The following is a 21987-nucleotide window of genomic DNA, read 5'->3' on the forward strand; positions in this document are numbered from 1 at the left end:
GCACATGGCATAGATAATAAGGAGTGGCTTAGATACAACTTGTGAATGTCTATGAGTAGCCGCAGCCCTGTGAAGGGTCTTCATACTTACCTCAATTCAATGTTTTAGTTCTTTCCTAAATGAGCAAAAATTTGTATCATTCTGTTTTCACTTTGCTATTATGGGGCATTGAGTGCAGAATGATGGGGATAATCTATTATTTTTTATTTTAACACAAAGCTTCATCATAATAAAATAGGGGGAAATGAAAGGGTCTGAAGACTTTCTGAAGGCACTTTATATGTATATTTTTTTCTTCCAGGAGTCAGAGCTTATTGAGCTGCGGGAGACAATAGAGTTTCTGAAGACTCAGAATGCAGCAGCACAAGCTGCTATACAGGGAGCGCTGAATGGTTCAGATCACCATAATAAAGGTAGATAGTTACCATAGTCTATTCTTGCCGAAAAATTCTTCCTGAGGTATCTAATCGCTCTGTTAATTGTCCACATATATCTTTCCTTTTTATTGTTCTGCAGAACTGTTATAGCACTTGGTTTGTGTCTGCTACCACTCAACATACAAACTGTTGATGCTATTAGGATTCAGGGCAAGAGACCTTTTTGTGGCTGTGTTTGTGTAACACTGAATATTGCCTGTATTGATGCTTCCCTAAGTTCCACAGAGGTGCGACTAAGCCTGCACTGGTCTGGCATGCCCTTCTGCTCCACCTCCCTGTCTTGCAGCACTGAGCCTTAAAAGCACATCTGCAAGGGTTTTAAGACAGTCGGGGACCTGATGGACCCTGATCAACAGAGGTGGCTCACTCCCAGCGAAATTCAACTTTAATTCCAATTGCCGCAGACACATAATCTGCACATAAACCAGGTCCATAAATTTTGTATAACTAGGCTAAGGGATGTGAAGAAGGAATTACAATAACACACATTGGATGGCATAATAGGGAACTCATCCAATAAAGCCTCCATTTCCATGCTCTACAACGCCCTACGAAATAATTTCCTAAAAATTAACCCTACAACCATCTTCCACAAGTGGGCCCCGCTGACAGGGGATGACGATATTATGGAGGTGATATTGGAGGGTTGGGCGACTATTAGAAAGTGTGTGGTGAATGAAAGATGGAGAGAGACTTATTTTAAGCTGGCACACTCTGCTTTATACGGATTTAATATCCTCCCCTCTCCATCCTTCCCCGACAGAATCGCAGACTGTCCAAAATGCCACATGCCACTGACTAACTTAAGGCATGGCGTGTGGACATGCGCATCAACTGTGTCCTACTGGAATATGATTGTCTCATACATTCAGAACCACTATAAGGTGAAGCTGACTCTCAATCCAAAAGAACTGTTGTTCCACCAACTAAGGCCCCCTGAAAGCGCTGACAGACCTAAGACCATACCCCAGTTAGTGCATATTACATTATTGGTGGCGTTGAGATGTTTGTTCACTAACTGGCTGCAACCTAATGTACCAGATATAGATATGGTGATATCACAACTGAAATTCTTTCTAGGGGTAGATAGGGTGGATACTGAGAGACACAAAGATTCGGGTACTAAACTTTTCTTTAAGAAATGGAGACCATTTATACTTTCGCACTATGACACTGATGGAATCTGTGATATTGTCCGCCCATTTCAAATGACTAAATGGTACTGCACAGAATTGCTTAAGGGTACCCTAGGAGCCTTGCAAATATCGTAGATTACAATCTAGCAATGCTGATGAGAGAGAATATAGAGGATTAGGGAAATACCATCTCTTCTTATGCTGATCAGTTTGATGGTGTCTTTGCATGTGTAAGTGTTCTCTCGCAGTTTCTGTTTTATCCTTTTTGATTACACCTGTTTGTAATTGCTTGTGAACACATGTACGCATTTAGTTTGGTGTATTGGGTTTACCCGATACCATTTCTGTATTTGTTCTGCGGATGTGGTCTTGAAAAAACTATAAAAATGTGTTTAAAAAAAAAAAAAAGCACATCTGCCATGTGTGCCTAAGTAGATGTTTATAGTGCAGGTGTGAGCGTCTTGTGAGTTCCCCTACTGTAGGCAGCATCTCTAATCACTCAACATGCAGTTTTACTGACATGTAACTTCTTTTCTCTCAGTTTTACCCTGAAGCTCCCAAAAACCAATGGCAGTCCCCTCCCACACTGACTGTGGCTCAGAGGAAGTGCTGAACCTGGGCAAGGTTGTTTCCTATGAGCACATACCCTTCTTATTATTGTACAAGGGCTTAATGGCAGATCCTCTGGTAATCTGGTGGGCCAGTCCACTTTTAGTCTATTTTAATCATTACAGTCTAGTGTGTGGTTAATATAAAGAAAACACTAAAAGACCTGTCATGAAAAGTTTGGGAGATAACCTTTGAACCTGATAAGAAGACTTAGAGCTCTACAGACAATGACAGACTAATTTATTTTTCAGCTGAAATGCGGATAAGAAGACAGCACTCTTCCGAGAGTGTCTCCAGCATAAATAGTGCCACAAGTCATTCCAGTATCGGTAGTGGCAATGATGTCGATTCCAAGAAGAAAAAAAAGAAAAATTGGGTAAGCTTTTATTGTTGAAATAGCATGCTGTAAATAAGTACACTTATTTGATGGCCGCAGGCATGGACACATGTGCATTTAAAATTGTTGGTAGGCAATAGATTCCAATACTGGTTTTTAATTGAACACATTGATTTGACTGGTTGCTTAGTCTACATTATTCTTTACTAGTCTTGATATATTAAGACACTTAGGACTGTTGATAACCTACATTTGACGTAACAGGATATAGTACAGTATAGTACAACAATAATTTGGAGAAAACAATTCTTTATAATTGCGATGACCCAAATAATGGCATATTTAAATTTTCTGCTGAACTAAACAGATCTGTTTATCTTTCTTATTTCCCACAATTTAATGTAACCTTATAGCACTGTCTCCTTTATAGTGTCCCTAATATACATAACTTTAGCTACACAAACACAGTTACTTTTTGTTGCCTGTTTCTTTTTTAAAGTGATATGTGCTGTGTTTTGTATATGCTATTTAGTACAAACATGCATAAAGTGTAACTCTCATTTCACTTTTTCCCATAAATCTTCAGTACAGACTGTAATAAGACATTTGTAGTATTTCTTATTACAGGAAAATGCTCTCTTTCTCTACTCATCAGGCGCCTCTCCTCTACCTCCTGCTTCCTGCCCTGATCACTCCCTCTTAAGGAAGGCAAACATGGAGACAGATTATTAGCCCATTGAAGTATCAATATACTGCTCCTATCCCTAGAAGTCTTTGGAGAGAGGAAAGGGAGGATGAGAGATAGAGAGGCACTTATTAACAGAGATGCTGCTGTTCCTTCTAACAAGTATTCAATCTCACATCAGTGCTGGATTTATAGCAACACTGCTCACTACTGCTATATAATGTTCTCCATACTGTTGCTCCTTTTGTGTGTTTGTAAATATGGGATAGGGGAGCAGTAAATTCTCTGTTTCTGTGCTGTATGTGGAAAACATATTAACTAATCTTTAGACACTCTACAGCTTTTTCAGAGAAAAAACTGACAGTGTTGGACCCTGCAAAGAGAGTAGTGGCGAAAAATTAAACCATAGATTGGTCAATAATTCTACCATTCCCCATGTACATACACAGCAACATATTCTGTAAAATCACCTGGAATGGCAGTTACACTTTAATACCAAAAATTAAAAATAACATATTTCAGATACTAAAATGACATAGCTTAAAATGAAAAAAAAAACAAAACAAAAAACATATGTGTAGAATTGTGGGAAAAGTTCATTGTATCAACCTTACTGTGATCCCAGAAGAGATATTACTATGCAACGTAATCAGGCAAATCGAAAATCTAGAGTCAGTTTGATAAATGAGCACTACGCAAATCAACTGCAGTTCAACACTAACCTGCTGTCATTCCATTTCATTTATTTTCATTTTTTACAAGGTGAACTTCAATACAAGTGAGGTGAATATAGAACTTTGACTGGTCTAGCATGTTAAATACCCCTTTAGCATGGCTGCTGACATTTTGCAAATTATTTTGGATGCTAGGCAAATATTTATTGCATGGAACTTAACTAAATAGAAAAAAGCTTAAATATGTATCAAAAAATGCAGATACTGCTGTAGAATGTTCATATGTTACAATGACGAGTGCTGTTGGCAATGACAGTGAGATCAGCTGTCACTTGCAGTTCCTTTACAAGGCGATGTATGGTTTTTGCAGCTACAGAGAGATGTTCAGCCAGTAACAATAAATTGCACTGCCACACAAAAAATCCAACCAGCTGAGTGGGTGTTTGCTCCCTTGTCGGCTGATCTCTGACACTTTTACATGGGCCGTTTTTTTTTTTTAATTTAACAAATTTATTATATCCCTTATTACAACATAATATAAATTTTACAACAATACACAGACATTTTCCTATCCCTCGGGGAGCGGTGATCAGATCATACACGCCATTTTGCCGGCCAAGGTGGGACAGGTACTCTACTTCTAAACGCCCCCCCAATAGGCGTTGGCATGTATACTCACCGCAGCTGACCGCATCAGTGTCCTGCGGCGGGGCTTTTTTTCCGGTCCCGCGGCGCCAATCAAATGCGGCACATGCTCACTTCAGCCTCTACAGTGACTTTTCTTCTCTGTCCTGTGATTGAACGCGGGAAGTCACACGCTTCCATAGAGAATTAATTCAAGCGCGTAAGTTCCGGTTTATAATCACAGGACAGAGAAGAAGAGTCGCAGTAGAGGTGGACCTGAGCGTGCGCCGGATTTGAGCAGCTCCACGGGATCGGGACGAAGCCGCACCTCGGGACACCAATCAGCTGCGGTGAGTATACATGCCAGTGCCTATGGGGGGGCCAATAATAATTATTGTGAACTGCTTTAAGCCACACCTCCAATTGCTACATCATGCCTTAAAGTCTTCTTCCACTTCTTCCATGCTAACAAACAAATTAGATTCATCCTGATAAATGACTTGACATCTCGTTGGGAAGAGAATACCTGACCCCATTAATCTGTACTTTAAAATGTATAATTTATATGTAATTCTTTACAAACCCTTCTAAAAATAGATTTACACAAAAAAGAAAGACCTTAGTTAAACATAACCAAAGACAATGGGGGGTACTGCCTATATATATATATATATATATATATATATATAATTTTTTTTTTTTTTTTCTGGTGTATAAGATGACTGGGTGTATAAGACAACCCCCAACTTTTTCAGTTAAAATATAGAGTTTGGGATATACTCGGCGTATAAGACTACCCCTCTTCTAACACACAGAAAAAAAAAATAATAAAAACATCAGACAGCAGCGATATCTGAGAGGCAGAGAAGGAGTTACAGTAATACCGGTAGGATACAAGGGCGGGCCAGATGAATGGAAGAGGTGTGTTTTTCTGGGCACAGCACCACTCTACTGTATCTTTTTTCCATATCCCGGACGCCTACAGCTTGCTTTGCCATTCAAACTGTCGCCGAATACGTCAGGAAGACCCCCCACCATATGTGCCGAACGCGGATTCTCCAGTCCAAAGTTTTTCATCACCCGTCCTATAGGACATCATCCTCTCAAAAGAAAAAAAGCATATGCATATGGGCGATTCCTTATCCCATCTGACTCTCATTCTGTTGGACTGTATATGGTGATCTTTTCCAATTTCCTTATTTTTTTTTCCCCTATGCTCCATTATTTGTGGTTATATTTTGTTTTACTGGGTCTCTGTCTAGGTAGAGATGTTGGATTTTTGTTATTGTACATACAGCCCAGAGTCAGAGTGGTAGATTAGCCCTGGCTGGAACACCAGCAGGACTTATGGTGACATTTTAGTGTTTTTAATGTAGAGCAGTATTTGGGGTGTTGTCTCCCTCATTTTACTACTCCTGTACATTCACTTATTTATGTGGTACTTTATGTCAGTGTTATAATAAAGATTTTTGTGATGTGCTACCATTTTTTGTGCATATTCTTTTTTTCTTTTGAGAGGATGATGTACTACTTATATGCATTGGTTTAGCGCTCCATGATTATTAGTGGTGCCCACTAGCTTCATACATATAACCGTCCTATAGGACGACACCTGGTGTATAAGACAACCCCTGACTTTTGAGAAGATTTTCCTGGGATAAAAAGTAGTCTTATGCGCAGGAAAGTACTGTATATATACACAGGCTATTGACATCTTTTGAAAAGTTTTTTTTAAAGTTTAAAAACACTTTCTCCATAGGTCTTTATTACAGTCTTAATGACTTTTTAACAACAGTCATTAAGGAAACATATTGTAACCTGCTGTGTTTTCACAGGCCTAAGGCAACATGGGTCTCATCCTATTCATAGGAGCTCGGCTGTCAGCATATACTCATCCTATGACGACATGAGGACGATTCTTTTTAATGACAGTTGCAAATATATTGCATTAAAGTGTACACAAATTTTTAAAATTTACATCTGAAATAAATTTTTATAAAAAAAAAATGCCTTTCTGTCATGAGGTATTGTCGTTTCTGGTTTAGGCAAAGAACCAACTTCCACTTCTTTAGCTAAGCATTTTGTAACTGCAATGCATCAGTTTCCAATAGTAAATAATGGAAGACTTTAATTGCAGTATATGAAACTGCAGTGCAACCTAATTATGTGCTTTTACCTTTAGGCTATGTTCACACAGCTTCTTTTCTTGGTGAAAAAAATGTCCATTTTTTTTATAATGGCTGTTAATAATAATCAAGATTATTATTGACTGTCGCCGTTTTAAATTAATAATGGCCGTTATTTTAAAAACAATGACCACTACTTTACATAAAAAGACTTTGTGGCAACATAGCCTTCATCTATATATCTTACAACAACCTGGCAACCTGGTTGATCTCTTCCAACAGCAGCCAACAGATATGTATATACAGATCTGGGCTATAACCCATTCTGTAGCTCATATAATGAATACTTTCAACAAATACAACATTTTATCCAGTAGCTCTTACACATTGGTAGTCAAAATATTTAGATGCTTCTTGCTTTTTCCTTCCTAGTTGCTTTTTTTTGTTTTGCTTCTCTTATTCTGCAATGTTTAGTCCTTTATGTAGTAATGTTTAAGAAGTTTAAAAAACAAACAAACTAGATTTGGTTTATAAGGTTAGGTTTAGAGTTTAACTTTCTGAATGGATTTAAGCATACATTATAGCAATCATAAAGTGCTCAAGAATACTGCTAATACTTTTGAAATGTAAAGGAAATTTTATCACCATTTGATGATACTCTGCTTGCTGTGGAAATCTGCAGTCTTTATGTTTGGAGTACAGAAAAAAAACTCATCTTATTTTACTTAAATGGCGTTGGTCCACCTCATGATAAATATTGATGGATGTTCCATTAATATTGTAAAGAGCCTTGTAAAGTTGCATGTGCATTACTGGCTTTTTCTCCATACACTACATTTCAGGATGCATTTCTTTTTTTATGTTTTACAATTCTTACTAAAAAAGCAACACTTTTTTGTCCACCATAACAAAACAAGCTGAGTATAAGGGCATGTTTGGGTTTCACACATTCAACGATACAAGTAGGTATACTATTAATCTGGGTAATAATAAAAACTTAAAGTGGGGGCGGAGCTAGCCACGGCCATGCATGGACGCATCTGAGTAAGGGCCCTATTACACAGGACGATTATCGTGCGAAAAATCGTTAAATTATTTGAATTTAAATGATAATCGTTCTGTGTAATTGCAGGCAACGATCAAAAAATCGTTCATATGTCGTTGATCGTTTATTTAGATCTGAACCTAAAATTATCGTTAATCGTTCGCTAATCGTTCACTGTAATTCCACGTTCGTTCGCTCAAGTTCCGCGTTTTTTCACTAATCGTTCAATGTAATAGCACATTATTCATTGTATTTCTGGGATCAGAAGGAATAAACAATCGCAATAACAATCAAGTAACGATTGTAACTAATGATTATTTTTCTGTGTAATATGGTGACCGATTTCAGGTTAACAATAAACAATCTCGTTTGCGAACGTTTATCGTTAGTCGTTAATCGTTAAAAATCGCTCAGTGTAATAGGACCCTAAAACTCCAACTCTGCACCTGAGTTTTAGTTGTTACCCTGCAGATATTTTGCGACCGCTGCCATTAAATATACCCTGCCTGATTCCTGATACCGAGATGCACAAGAAGAAAGTTACCCGGCACTCGCAGGCGGCGGAGAAACTTAAAGAATTCGGCTGTTCCATCCCACAGCAGAGCGCTGAGGAGGAACGCATGGCACAAGATGGCGCTGCCTCGCCACATGAGGAGCCTGAACTCACCCTGGCGAAAGTATCAGTGCAGCTCCTGGAAGCAGTCCAGCTCTAGACTACCTCCCTGATCAGCAAGCTAGATGAGGTGCGCACTGATGTGGGCCTGTTGTGGCAGGACCTCCACAAGCTTCAGGACAGGGTCCGTGAAGGGGAGCAGCATATCTCCCTGCTGGAGGACCTGACGGCCCCTATGCCCGGGAAGATATCCACTCTGGAGAAAGCAGCAGTATGATGGCCACATTCATGATTTAGAGAACCGCCTGCGGCAGAACAAGATCAGGGTCCTCGGCATTCCAGAGTGGGCAGAAGGTAATGACCCCTGCAACTTTGCTGAGCAATGGCTGCGGAACCTGTTCCCTGACGCACCGTTTTCCCTGGTGTTTGCCGTGGAGCGCGTCCATAGGGTCTCTTCCCAGCCCCCACCACCTGGCACCCCACCGAGGCCCTTCTTGATCCGTCTCCTGAGTAGCAAAGACCTGGATGCGGCATTGCAAGCAGCCAGAAAGAAAGGGAAGAATAAAAACATAAGGTCCATGCACCAAAGCAAGACCTGTGCCTGTGTGAGGCGCTGTGTCAAAGCTTTTTCTGAGTCATGGTCAATGGAACATGGCCAGCCCTGAACCTCCTATGGATTTCAAAATATGCTTCACAGTTAAAGTTAAACCACGTGAAAAAATAAAGTGACATTTTTGTGCAGTCCTCCTCCGCCAGCCATGGAATTTAATAGAAGTGGACTTTTCTAAAATGAAATTGCAAAACCAGCTCATATCAACATAAGTACAAAGTTTTTGTATAGGCAGCGCTTACTGCGGAGAGTAATTTCTGTAGTTGATTGAGGTTGTTTCTAAGCAAAAAGGTTCAAATCTGCCATGTTAAAATCTAATCAACTGTATTATATAGTTATATAGATTTGTAATTTATTTCTAGTTAAAAATATCTAGTCTTCCAGTACCTATCAGCTGATGTATGTCCTACAGGAAGTGATGTATTCTTTCCAGTCTGACACAGTGCCACCTCTGTCTAGAGCAGTAGAGGTTTTCTATGGAAATTTGCTACTTACGTGGACAGTTCCTGTCACAGACAGAGGAGACAGCAGAGAGCACTGTGTCAGACTGGAAAAAGCACACCACTTCCTGCTGGACATACAGCAGCTGGTAAGTAATGGAAGGCTTAAGATTTGTAAGTAAATTATAAGTAATTTACAAATCTATATAACTTTCTGGTACCAGTTGATACAGAAAAAAAATTGGGCTGAAGTACCCCTTTAAGTAATTTTTAATACTGTGGGTGTTTGCAGTAAAAAAAAATTACCGAAATCAAACATTTACCATAAGTAAAAGAAGAAAGCCTACCTTACAATCTATGTCTTAACATAGTTAGGGTATATAAAACTGTATTTATTTTTTTCTAGTTGAGAAGTTCCTTCAAGCAGGCCTTTGGTAAGAAAAAATCCAACAAACCACCATCTTCCCATTCAGATATTGAAGAACTTACAGATTCATCAGTACCGTCTTCTCCGAAATTACAACATGGTTGTGGAGATGGAAGCTCTTCGACAATGAAACAGTCACCTACTAACTCAGAGTAAGATTTTTCAATAAAGTTTTGCCATATATGTGTTAAATAAAATTGATTTTTATCTTTATAATTGTATCTGTCATGGGATAGGATATTATAGGCAGCAAGTGACCACTAAGTTCTTGAAGCTCAATGTTTTGGAAAAGGATTTGGCAAGAGTAAGGACAAGCTGGGTTCAAATACCAAATGTGATGGTTAGATGACAGATTTCCTATACACAGCAGATAATACCAGAGCAGGTCCATAATAGGATAACCAGTAAATTGATGGTACATATTGGTGAGACACAGAGATATAGTTTTAAAAGTAGTAGTACAGCAGTTACAAAAATAAAGATAGACTTTCATTTTGTGAAGTTAAAAAAAAGTTTGTATTTTTAATCCAAGTAAACTTCAAATACATATATCAAATATAATGTTTTATGCCTAAATAGGACACTGTCTATTGAAACTCAAAGATAAATAAAATAATGCAATATAAGTTACTCTGTTACTCTGGACCTGAAGACCTGTACAATTTTTTGTATTCAGTGCATACAAGCAATGTTATATTAGTAAATCTATGCATTTTTGTTGTGTGAATTCAGGTCTGCTTTAATCTGGCCACCAAAGAAAAGGCAAAATGGCTTAGTGATCTACAAGCATGGGTCTCGGTAAAACACTTAAACCACCGTGTGGTGCATGTGACTGACCCCTTTTGCTTGGATTTGAAATTTGCATGTACTTATGCATTAAAATATAATGGTATACCAAAGAAGTAATTTACAAAAGAATTATAATTTTTGGGAGAAGTTAAAGGGGTTGTCCAGCAAAAATCTTTTCTTTCAAATCAACTGGTGTCAGAAAGTTATATAGATTTGTAATTTACTTCTAATAAAAAATCTCAAGTCTTACCATACCTATTAGCTACTATGTGTCATGCAGAAAAAGTTGTTTTATTTTCAGTTTGACACAGTGCTCTCTGCTGACATCTCTGGCCGAGACAGGAACTCTCCAGAGCAGGAGAGTTTTCTATGGGGATTCAAAGAAAACCGAGAAAAAGTTCCTGTTTCGGCCAGAGATGTCAGCAGAGAGCACTGTGGCAGACTGAAAATAAAGCATTTCCTGCATGACATATAGTAACTAATAAGTATGGAAAGACTTGAGATTTTTTTTAATAGAAGTAAATTACAAATCTATATAACTTTTTGATATCAGTTGAATAAAAAAAAAAAAATTTCACTGGATAACCCCTTAAAAGACCGATGTATGTTCTATAAAATGCTTGAGGGTGGAAAAATGCTTTAATAAATTAGTATATGTGCTTCATTGTTAACACAGATAAAGGTTTGGATTTGGATAAAACTCTGATATGCTTGATTCGTTTTAATTTACCCCCATTGTATAAAATCTTTTATTAACAACGCTCTTGGCACACCTTGAGATGAGAGTTAATTGTATGATAATACAGATCAAAAGCTGGCAATAGAAGTTAGCAAGCTCTTGCAAGATGTATCAATACAGCATACTGAACTCAAAAAGGAAGTCATATTTATGTTTTGGAGTAATTGCCCAATGGATTTTGGTCAGTATTTTTCAAACAAAACCAGGAATGAATTGAAAACACAGAAAGGCTACTTTCACACACTGCTGAAATTGAGTGGATGGCAGCCATTTAATGGTAAATAACGGCCCTTGTTTCAAAACAACTGTGGTTTTTTGTTAAATAACAGCAATTATTTGCCATTATATGGCGGCCATCCCCTCAGTTTCAGCAGTGTGTGAACATAGCCTTTCTGTGTTTTCAATCCACTCCTGGTTTTGATTGAAAAACAGTGACCAAAATACTGAGTAAAAATATTGTGTGTATGGGAACATAGCCCAAAGCTTGGATGTGTGTCCTCTAGGGCAAGAGATCCAGTTTGTACCCATTATTCGTTGCAGCTAACTCTTGAATGTTCTTGAATGAGAACGTGGGCTTATTAAGCACTTAAAAAAATGTATGTTTTCTTCTCATATTTCATTTATTTTACACTGAAATAAAAGAAAAAAAGCTTTTACTAGTTTATGCACAAATAACTACTAGCATGTGGACAAATCTTTTTTAAGGATCTGTGAATGTACTGAAGCAGAAGCTGAGATTATTCTACAGCTCAAAGGTGAACTTCGGGAAAAAGAACTAAAATTAACAGATATACGCCTTGAAGCTCTCAGTTCAGCACATCACCTTGACCAAATCAGAGAAGCAATGAACCGTATGCAGGTTAGTGATTAAACATTCAATTTCTACAAGTATCTCATAAAACTTTGTACAAGACACAAGATGTACATTATCACTGGAGAAAAGATTTCCAACATTTTATATTGGACAAGTGCAGATAGTTAGTCAATTAATTTTCTTATTAACTTTTATTAGATGACATAATTATAGAAAAATATCTTTGTACAGTGTTTATGATAATGGATGACGTACAAGCATAATGTGTAAATTAGCAAATGCAGCTGAAGTTAACCCTAAGGCTAAGTTTTTTTTTTAGCTTTAATCTTATGAATGTGATCAAATGTTATCAAATGGTTGGTGTGGACTGCTCTAGTGTGGCCACCTCTCCATTCATTGTCTATAGGGCCTCTGATTGTTTTAGCGCTGAACTCTAAAATGTTCTATGGTCTGCACCATTTAATTTAGGGCTTTTTCTGAAATGATGTTCCTTTTCTCAGCATCAATGGGGGCCCCAGTGGTTGGACTCCCTCCAATCTTCTAAGATTTGAGCCTCTTCTGTAATCTCGACCACTCCTAGTCAATGCAAATATCGATGATCACTTGACCTTAAACACATTACAAAAATCAGAAGGTAGATGAAACAGACAAAAGACGACAAATTAGAATTAATTGAAGAGTGCAGTTTCTGCTGGAAAAGGAATGATTGCATTTCTTTGATGTGACATCTGTTATAGCTGATTTTCATTAGCACCTTTCGGTTTACAATTCATCCTTTATTTGATGATTGAGGCGTTAAAACTTGTGCCAGTGAAACTGATGTTTTGTTATAAAGTTTTACATTATAGTTTAGTTTACAGTTTAGTTTTTAAGTAGTTTGCAACTTCTTTGTTAATCCTGTAAATGCGTATGCTTTAACTTGATCTCTTATATTGTAGAATGAAATAGAAATACTAAAAGCTGAGAATGACAGGTTGAAATCTGAGACAAACCCTCCAGGGAAAGCGACACAGCCATCCTCCGAATCATCCAGCTGCGCATCATCTTCCTCATCACGGCAGTCTCTAGGTCTTTCATTAAATAATTTAAATAATACTGAAACTATAGCAACAGGTGTGTACTATGGCCTTACATTGATGTATATAGCAGTTATGAAGTAATTGCCTGGATTTATCAATCAGCGTGAAACAAAAACTGTTATCATTTGCTTTTCACACGTTTGCATTTTTGCTCAGATTTTTATGTTTAAGAAAAGTGCCTGGTCATTACACCATGTATTTGACAGGAAAACTGCCTATTGTTATGGTGGGCTTTAGTTTTGTTGTTTGTAGTGTATTGAAAACATGCTACTTCAGTGATTGCTACTGCCGTCTTTTATAAAGGATGATGTTTGGTGATTATTTGACAGTCTAATTCTAAGGACACTAAACAGATTTACAGGCCCAGGAGTCTAATGGTGTGTTTACACAGAGAGATTTATCGGACAGATTTTTGAAGCCAAAACCAGGAATAGATTTGAAAAGTTGAGAAATCTCAATTTTTCCTTTATGACCTGCTCTCTGTTTATAGTTTGTTCCTGGCTTTGGCTTCAAAAATCTGTCAGATAAATCTCTCTGTGTAAATGCACTATTATGTTATCTCATCACCACTAAGTCACTAGACCCTTAATTGCAGCTGTTTATATGAAAAATTTAATATGGACGCTGTGTCAAGTGACTCTTAAAAGGTGCACTCTGTACCCTAATGGACACTGATTATAAGTGCATTTTCAATGACTTTAAGAGAGTTTCCCATTGGGCAGAAGTTCATCTTACTTTATAAGTTATGATTATCTTTATTGTGATATTTTGGCCTATTGCACTATATTTGTGAATATTCATCTATGCTGCTGTTTTATTGCATGTGAAGTATTTGAAAGAGAAATGTGCACTTATTCACCCATCTTTAGTGACCCATCTCTGAGAGGCAGCCATTTTGAAGGTGCTACACAGATAACAGACTGTAAACTGTTGTACCTGATGTTACAGTAAAGTCACCTAGGTGCAGCCCTCCTTTTAACCTATGTGGCTGATCTCCTCAGGATATAGTTATATGAAACAGCCTGCGACAACACTTTATTATTGTTTCAACATACTCTCTCCTTATTAACAGTGTTAATTTAATCCAGGAGAGCTGTGAACAGGGTAGACTGGCACGCAAATTGACAGGACAGGAGGCATTTGACAGTTATACAGATTACACTACTCACACTATCCTCCATCTATCCCTGATATCTAATCAACCTTCTATAACCCTCTCTAACCCTGCATCCATCTATCTATCTATCTATCTATCTATCTATCTATCTATCTATCTATCTATCTATCTCTAACTATTGTAAATGTATGTGTTCAGTTCACTATACAGGGTCTGACTTGCTCCAAAATCTATACATTGAAAGGGAAAGTGTGACTTTGCGGGGGGTGGGAGTAGAAGGGCTTGCAGACCATTGCCTGGCTGCCAGGGATTATGGATAGCCCATTGTACCCGTGCTTTTGCTGTAATGTAATATACTAAGTGGGGCCACTTTGGAAAAACTTTATTATGCACTTTCAAAAAATTTGTTTAGTTTCCAAATCAAGTTTTTTTTGCAAAGTTTAGAACAAAAATTGGGAACTGTGGTTCACTCATCTCTAGTGTATCTCTAGTGTATCAATAGTTTGTTTGTTTTTCTCCCTGGAGAACCCATTTAATTCTACCTAACATTTTGAAAAACATTTTATTAATATGAAGTGAAATTCTTATTTCCATCAGATATTTTATTCAATGATGCTAAAGATGCAAAAGATGGAACTTGCCACAAAGAAGGGAGAAGTGTCAAAATCATAGTATCTATTAACAGAGGATTTGGACGAAGCAAGGTAATTATTTTATTTTTAGAGCAGTAAACTGAAGTATGGCCCTGGCCCTGCACACAATTATGGTTGGCTCACTGCAGTCTCTGTCTTAATGCACAAGACAAGGTGATGGAGCTTGTTTCATGCAGCAAGATGGCCCATACTGACCCATGTCTACTGCTGAAAGTGCCTGCAATAGACACTTGAATGTAACTGGGCCATAGAGCAATAAAAGGTTGCCTGGTTTGAAAATCCTGTTTTCTTTTAAATCATGTAGATTGCTGTGTGTGTGTGTTTATTAGAGATGAGCGAACCTACCGGATTTCTGGTTCGTACGAACCAGAAATCTCGGCATCTGACTCCCGCTGTCTGCCGGCTCCGTGCAGCAGGTGGATACAGCGTAAGGAACGCCTAGAAAACTGGGATACAGCCTATGGCACATGCCGAGATTTCCGGTTCGTACGAACCAGAAATCCGGCAGGTTCTCTCATCTCTAGTGTTTATTACCTGGAAAGAGTGAGTATTTCTGGTGTGTTGTGTGAAGAAGGAAAACTGACGGTGTTATGCTCTAGGAAATATTCTGCTAGGAAATCCTGGGTTGTTGTATCAATATGGATGCTGCTTTGGCACTCACCACCTACCTACACAACAGTGCATACCAAGTATATGTAAAAATGTGTTGGAAAAACAGTGCTCCTTCATGGCTCACACCTCACACCAGTAGGACTTAAATGATCTTCTGTCTTGGTGCCAAATACCACAGAGAAATGTCATAGGCCTTGTCAGATCTATCCCTCCACATGTCATACATGTTTTGGTGGCATGAGGAGGACCTGATTCACAATAGGAAAGTAGTTTTAGTGTTATGACTAGAGATGAGCGAACCGGGTTCGAGTCGATCCGAACGTTCGGCATTTAATTAGCGGGGGCTGCTGAACTTGGATAAAGCTCTAAGGTTGTCTGGAAAACATGGATACAGCCAATGACTATATCCATGATTTCCACATAGCCTTAGGGCTTTATCCAAGTTCAGCAGCCACCGCTAATCAAATGCCGAAAGTTCGGGTTCGGATCGACTCTAGCATGCTCGAGGTTCGCTCATCTCTAGTTATGACTTATCTGTGTGAACTGCTACAGTATCTAAACGACACACGTATCAAAGTATTTTCCCTGGCTTTCTGGTATAAAGAAATAGAAATGTAGTGTGGGAATGCCATATTTATAGAGCCCCTGCACCCCCTTTTCTGAATTAGGAAACTCTGAAAAAGTAGGTGCTAAGTAAGAGCAGCCTTCTGTGCAACTCACTTGTCAAACATTTCCAATTTTCCTATCATAGGCAGAACCAAAGCACTTTTTGGATAGTATTACATATCTGTATTTCCTTAATATTTCATAGGATACATTTAGAAAATAGCGTAATGGAAAACTAAGTTTTATTGTTGAATTGATATGCCCATTATTTATATTCATGTTTACTTTCTGATTTTTGTATTTATGGACACTTATTTAACTTTATTTCTAGGGTGCAAAAAGTCATCATTATTTAATAGGATCTATTGGTGTCAGTGGGAAGACCAAATGGGATGTACTAGATGCAGTTATTAGACGTCTCTTTAAGGTAAATGCAGATGTTTTTGTTTTTGAGACTTACTAAGCATAATGCATAAGTAGCCTGATTGCTTTTGCCTTTTAAATGTAGTCCCTAAAAAGTGTCCCTGTCAGTTGGGATCTGAGTGTTCAAAACCCCACCGATCAACAGAGCCAAAAAAGGCTAAGTGCTTTACTCTCTGGCTTGCTACCTTTTCCATCTCAATGCAGAAAATAGGCTAATTAGACTTACAATGATAGGGATACTTTAAAGCGTAGCTGCCATGATGTGTACTGTCCGGGGAGGGGGGGGGGGGGAGGGGGGGGGCAGCCGCACTACAAGTGCCACCAGCCCCATCCTAAGCGCCGTGGACGGGGCTGCTGCCACTTGTGATGGGGGTAGTTTGGGGGTCTTTAGGTGGTGGGGGTGTTCACTTGGGGGCTGCTAGCATGGGGGCAGCTGCACCACAAGTGCCATCAGCCCCATCCTATGTGCCGTGGATGGGGCTGCTGGCACTTGTGATAGTTATTCTTACTATGTAATTTTTTCATACACTGCGCCCCTGCTTGACGGTTCATAGGAATTACACCCAGCCCTGCTCTGGTTCGGTTCGTGACGTCAGTGGTTTTTAGAAAAATTTAAGTCTGCCTCATCTACTAAATTGAGGGAAATAGTACTTTATGTGCATTTCCCATAATTAGTGTATATTAGAAATTTGTATAACTTTCCATAATTAATGACATATCAAAAAATAATTTTGGCTGGACTTCTCCTTTAACGATCAGGTCAGCTTGAGTATGTAATAGTTAAGGGGGTTGGGCACTTTATAATAAAATTGTTTAGCATACAGTATTAGTAACTATTCACAGCGCTTACTGACAGCAGCTCCCTGTATACCTTATAGAGCTAAAATCAGACTCCCCTCCTCCAGCCTGTGCTGTCCTGCTTTGTGGTGAGTCTGTCCATAAGATGGCCGCTATGGAGGAGCATGTGACTATGCCCCGCCCCAAGTGTCCACCACTGAGCCTGTATATGCCTATGGGAGACACTGGGGACAGGGCATGGTCACATGCTCCTCCATGTCGGCCATCTTATGGACAGACTCGCCACAGAGCAGGAAAGCACAGTCTGGAGGAGGGGAGTCTGATATCAACTCTATGAGGTGTACAGGTAGTTGCTATAAATATATACAGTGAGTATACCTACTAATACTATACACTGAACAATTTTACTATAAAGTGTCCAAATCCTTTAATATGCCTTGTTTAACATGTTTGAAAAGTGTCTAGAAAAGAAAAGCATGTGGCAAATTTTGGCGAATCATCTCTATTAATTAAAAACTATTTTAATAAATATTCCCCATAATGTTTTATTGTGCGTTGTACTAAAACCATTATACAGTGAGCGGGTAATGTGCAGGGCCAGACTGAAACTGGCCCTGGCATTTCAGACAACACAGGCCCACTTACCATTGGGCAAAAGTTCAGCATTTCTATATATTATATAGTCAAAGCCTTGTGTGGATTTACATATCTTAAATTACCTTTCAAATACACCACAATTCCCCCCCCCCGCCTCACAACAGCATTGCTAGGGCATATAACCGATATGTCTTGTACCCTTCACCACTACCAGTGTGCAGTTAACATTCATGATAGTTAGATGATCCACGCCAGTCCTGCCAATCAGGCTGTCAATCACTACTGTCAGGGAGGAGGGGACATGATATTACAACTATTAGTATGCTGTTCTCTTGACTTGTGGTGTCCCAGGGCTGTTTTTTTTGGGGCCCGGGGACCTTACAGGTTCCCTTTAATGTGGATCTGTTATGGTGGTGTGGTATTTTAACCCCTTTGTGCTGCAGCTAGTTTTGGCCTTAATGACCAGGCTAATTTTTCAAAATCTGACCTGTCTCACTTTATGCTCTTATAGCTCAGTGATGCTTTAACGTATGCTAGCGATTCTGAGATTGTTTTTTCGTGACATATGGCACTTTATGTTAGTGGCAAAATTTGGTCACTACTTTGTGTGTTTTTTGTGAAAAACATCAAAATATCATGAAAAATTAAAAAAATTTGCATTTTATGAACTTTGAAATTCTCTGCTTCTAAAAAAAGAAAGTCGTAGCACATAAATTAGTTACTAAGTCACATTACCAATATGTCTTCTTTATTCTGGCATAATTTGGTAAACATATTTTACTTTTTTAGGGTGTTATGGGGCTTAGAAATTTATCAGCAAATTATCACATTTTCGTGAAACTGATTTTTTTAGGGACCAGTTCTTTTTTTAAATGGATTTAGAAGTCTGGTATCCTGAAAACCCCCATAAGTGACCCCATTTTGGAAACTACACACCTTAAAGAATTCATCTTGGGGTATAATGAGCATTTTAACCCTACAGGGGCTGGAGGAAAGTATTCACAATTAGGCAGTAAAAAAATTGAAAATTTAAATTTTCCAATAATATATACGTTTAGATTAAAGTTTCTCATTTTCAAAAGGAATATGAGACAAAAAGCACCCCAAAATTTGTAATGCAGGTTCTCTTGAGTACAACGGTACCCCATATGTGGGCGTAAACCACTGTATAGGCACACAGCAGGGCTCAGAAGGAAGGGAGCGCCAATTAGCTTTTCCAATGCAAATTTTGCTGAAGAAGTTTCTGAGCGCCAGGTGCGTTTGCAGAGCCCCTGTAGTGTCAGCAGAGAGAAAACCCCCCATAAGTCACCCCATTTTGGAAAGTGCACCCCTCAAAGAATTCATCTTGGTGTGTGGTGACCATTTTGACCCCACAGGTATTACAGGAAATTATTCAAAAGAAGACAGTAAAAATGAAAAACTCGAATTCTTCCAATAATATGTTCGTTTAGTTTGAAATTTCTCAATTTCACGAGGAACAAGAGGAAAAAAGTACCCCAAAATTTGTAACGCAGGTTCTCCTGAGTACAATGGTACCCCATATGTGGGCATAAACCACTGCATGGGCACACAGGAGGGCTCAGAAGGGAAGGAGCGCCAATTAGCTTTTTCAATGCAGATTTTGCTGCAGAAGTTTCCGAGCGCCAGGTGCGTTTGCAGTGCCCCTGTAGTGCCAGCGGAGTAAAATCTCGCCATAAGTCACTCCATTTTGGAAAGTGCACCCCTCAAAGTATTCATCTTGGTGTGTGGTGACCATTTTGACCCCACAGGTATTAGAGGAAAGTATTCAAAAGTAGACAGTAAAAATGAAAAACTAAAATTTTTCCAATATTATGTTCTTTTAGTTTGAAATTTCTCAATTTCACGAGGAACAAGAGGAAAAAAGTACCACAAAATTTGTAACGCAGGTTCTCCTGAGTACAATGGTACCCCATATGTGGGCGTAAACCACTGTATGGGCACACAGCAGGGCTCAAAAGGGAAGGAGCGCCAATTAGCTTTTTCAATGCAGATTTTGCTGAAGAAGTTTCCGAGTGCCAGGTGCGTTTGCAGAGCCCCTGTAGTGTCCGCAGAGTAAAATCTCCCAATAAGTCACTCCATTTTGGAAAGTGCACCCCTCATAGAATTTATTTTGGGGTGTGGTGAGCATTTTGACCCCACAGGTATTTGAGGAAAGTATTCAAAAGTAGACAGTAAAAATGAAAAACTCGAATTTTTCCAATAATATGTTCCTTTAGTTTGAAATTTCTCAATTTCACGAGGAACAGGAGAGAAATGTTACCCCAACATATGTAAAGCAGGTTCTCCTGAGTAGAACAGTACCCCATATGTGGGCATAAACCACTGCATGGGCACACAGGAGGGCTCAGAAGGGAAGGAGCGCCAATTAGCATTTTCAGTGCAGATTTTTCTGAAGAAGTTTCTGAGCGCCAGGTGCGTTTGCTGAGCCCCTGTAGTGTCAGCAGAATAGATTCCCCCCAAAAGTCACCACATTTTGGAAAGAGCACCCCTCAAAGAATTCATCTTGGGGTGTGGTGACCATTTTTACCCCACAGGTATTAGAGGAAAGTATTCAAAATTGGCCAGTAAAAATGAAAAACTCGAATTTTTCCAATAATATGTTGGTTTAGTTTGAAATTTCTCAATTTGATGAGGAACAGGAGAGAAAGTGTACCCCAAAATCTGTAACGCAGGTTCTCCTGAGTAAAACGGTACATCATATGTGGGTATAAACCACTGTATGGGCACACAGCAGGGCTCAGAAGGGAAGGAGCGCCAATTTACAGGAGCAAAACCGCAGCTAGTAATGGTTATTAGAATAGCGCAGTTACTAAAATAAAATAAAAAAAATGAGATTACAGGTAATGTGGGGTGGTTACGGGCAACCAGGGGTGGTTATGGGCAACCTGAGGTGGTTACAGGTAATCTGGGGTGGTTACGGACAACATGGGGTGGTCACGGGCAACCTGCTGTGGTTACGGCAACCTGGGGTGGTTACAGGCAACCTGGGGTGGTTACAGGCAACCTGGGGTGGTTACGGGCAACGTGGGGTGGTTATGGGCAACGTGTGGTGGTCACGGGCAACCTGCTGTGGTTACGGCAACGTGGGGTGGTTACAGGCAACGTGGGCTGGTTACAGGCAACATGGGCTGGTTACAGGCAACGTGGGCTGGTAACGGGCAACGTGGGCTGGTTACGGGCAACCTGCTGTGCTTACAGACAATCTGGGATGGTTACGGGAAACGTGGGCTGGTTACGGGCAACCTGCAGTGCTTACAGACAATCTGGGGTGGATACGGGCAACGTGGGGTGGTTACGGGCAACCTGCAATGCTTACAGACAATCTGGGGTGGTTACAGGCAACGTGGGCTGGTTACGGGCAACCTGCAGTGCTTACAGACAATCTGGGGTGGATACGGGCAACGTGGGCTGGTTACGGGCAACCTGCAGTGCTTACAGACAATCTGGGGTGGTTACGGGCAACGTGGGGTGGTTACGGGCAATGTGGGGTGGTTACGGATAAACTGAAGTTCTTATAGGCAATCTGGGGTGGGTACCTGTAATCTGACATGGGCACCGCAATCTGGAGGGGGTCATTGGCAATTTGGGGTGGTCAGAGGCGACGTGTGGTGGTCAGAGGCGACGTGCGGTGGTCAGAGGCGACGTGTGGAGGTCAGAGGCGACGTGTGGAGGTCAGAGGCGACGTGCGGTGGTCAGAGGCGACGTGCGGTGGTCAGAGGCATCGTGGCGTGGTCAGAGGCATCGTGGCGTGGTCAGAGGCATCGTGGCGTGGTCAGAGGCAACGCGCGGTGGTTACGTGCAATCTGGGGGGGTTACATGTAATCTGGCATGATTACGGGGAACCTGGGGGGTTATGTGCAACCTGGAAGGGTTACAGACAATCTGGGATTGTTACTGATAAACTGAAGTGCTTATAGGTAATCTGGGGTGGGTATATGTAATTTGGGGTGGTTACGGGCAATCTGGAGGGGGTCAC

At 39.8% G+C, this 21987-nt stretch overlaps 1 protein-coding gene across 9 annotated transcripts in view; it reads left to right on the forward strand.

Moving 5' to 3' along the window:
• NAV3 (neuron navigator 3) overlaps positions 1 to 21987 on the forward strand; it is a 344164-nt gene that overhangs the window by 288265 nt on the left and 33912 nt on the right. For all 9 annotated transcript variants that reach the window (XM_069975584.1, XM_069975530.1, XM_069975540.1 and 6 more), the window contains 7 exons: positions 302 to 413; positions 2434 to 2558; positions 9743 to 9915; positions 11997 to 12150; positions 13044 to 13218; positions 14899 to 15005; positions 16504 to 16599. In XM_069975584.1, the coding sequence (XP_069831685.1) occupies positions 302 to 413; positions 2434 to 2558; positions 9743 to 9915; positions 11997 to 12150; positions 13044 to 13218; positions 14899 to 15005; positions 16504 to 16599 (942 nt within the window). The remainder of the gene's footprint in view (positions 1 to 301; positions 414 to 2433; positions 2559 to 9742; positions 9916 to 11996; positions 12151 to 13043; positions 13219 to 14898; positions 15006 to 16503; positions 16600 to 21987) is intronic.

This window comes from Dendropsophus ebraccatus, chromosome 1 (genome assembly GCF_027789765.1).
Source record: "Dendropsophus ebraccatus isolate aDenEbr1 chromosome 1, aDenEbr1.pat, whole genome shotgun sequence".
NCBI lineage: Eukaryota > Metazoa > Chordata > Amphibia > Anura > Hylidae > Dendropsophus > Dendropsophus ebraccatus.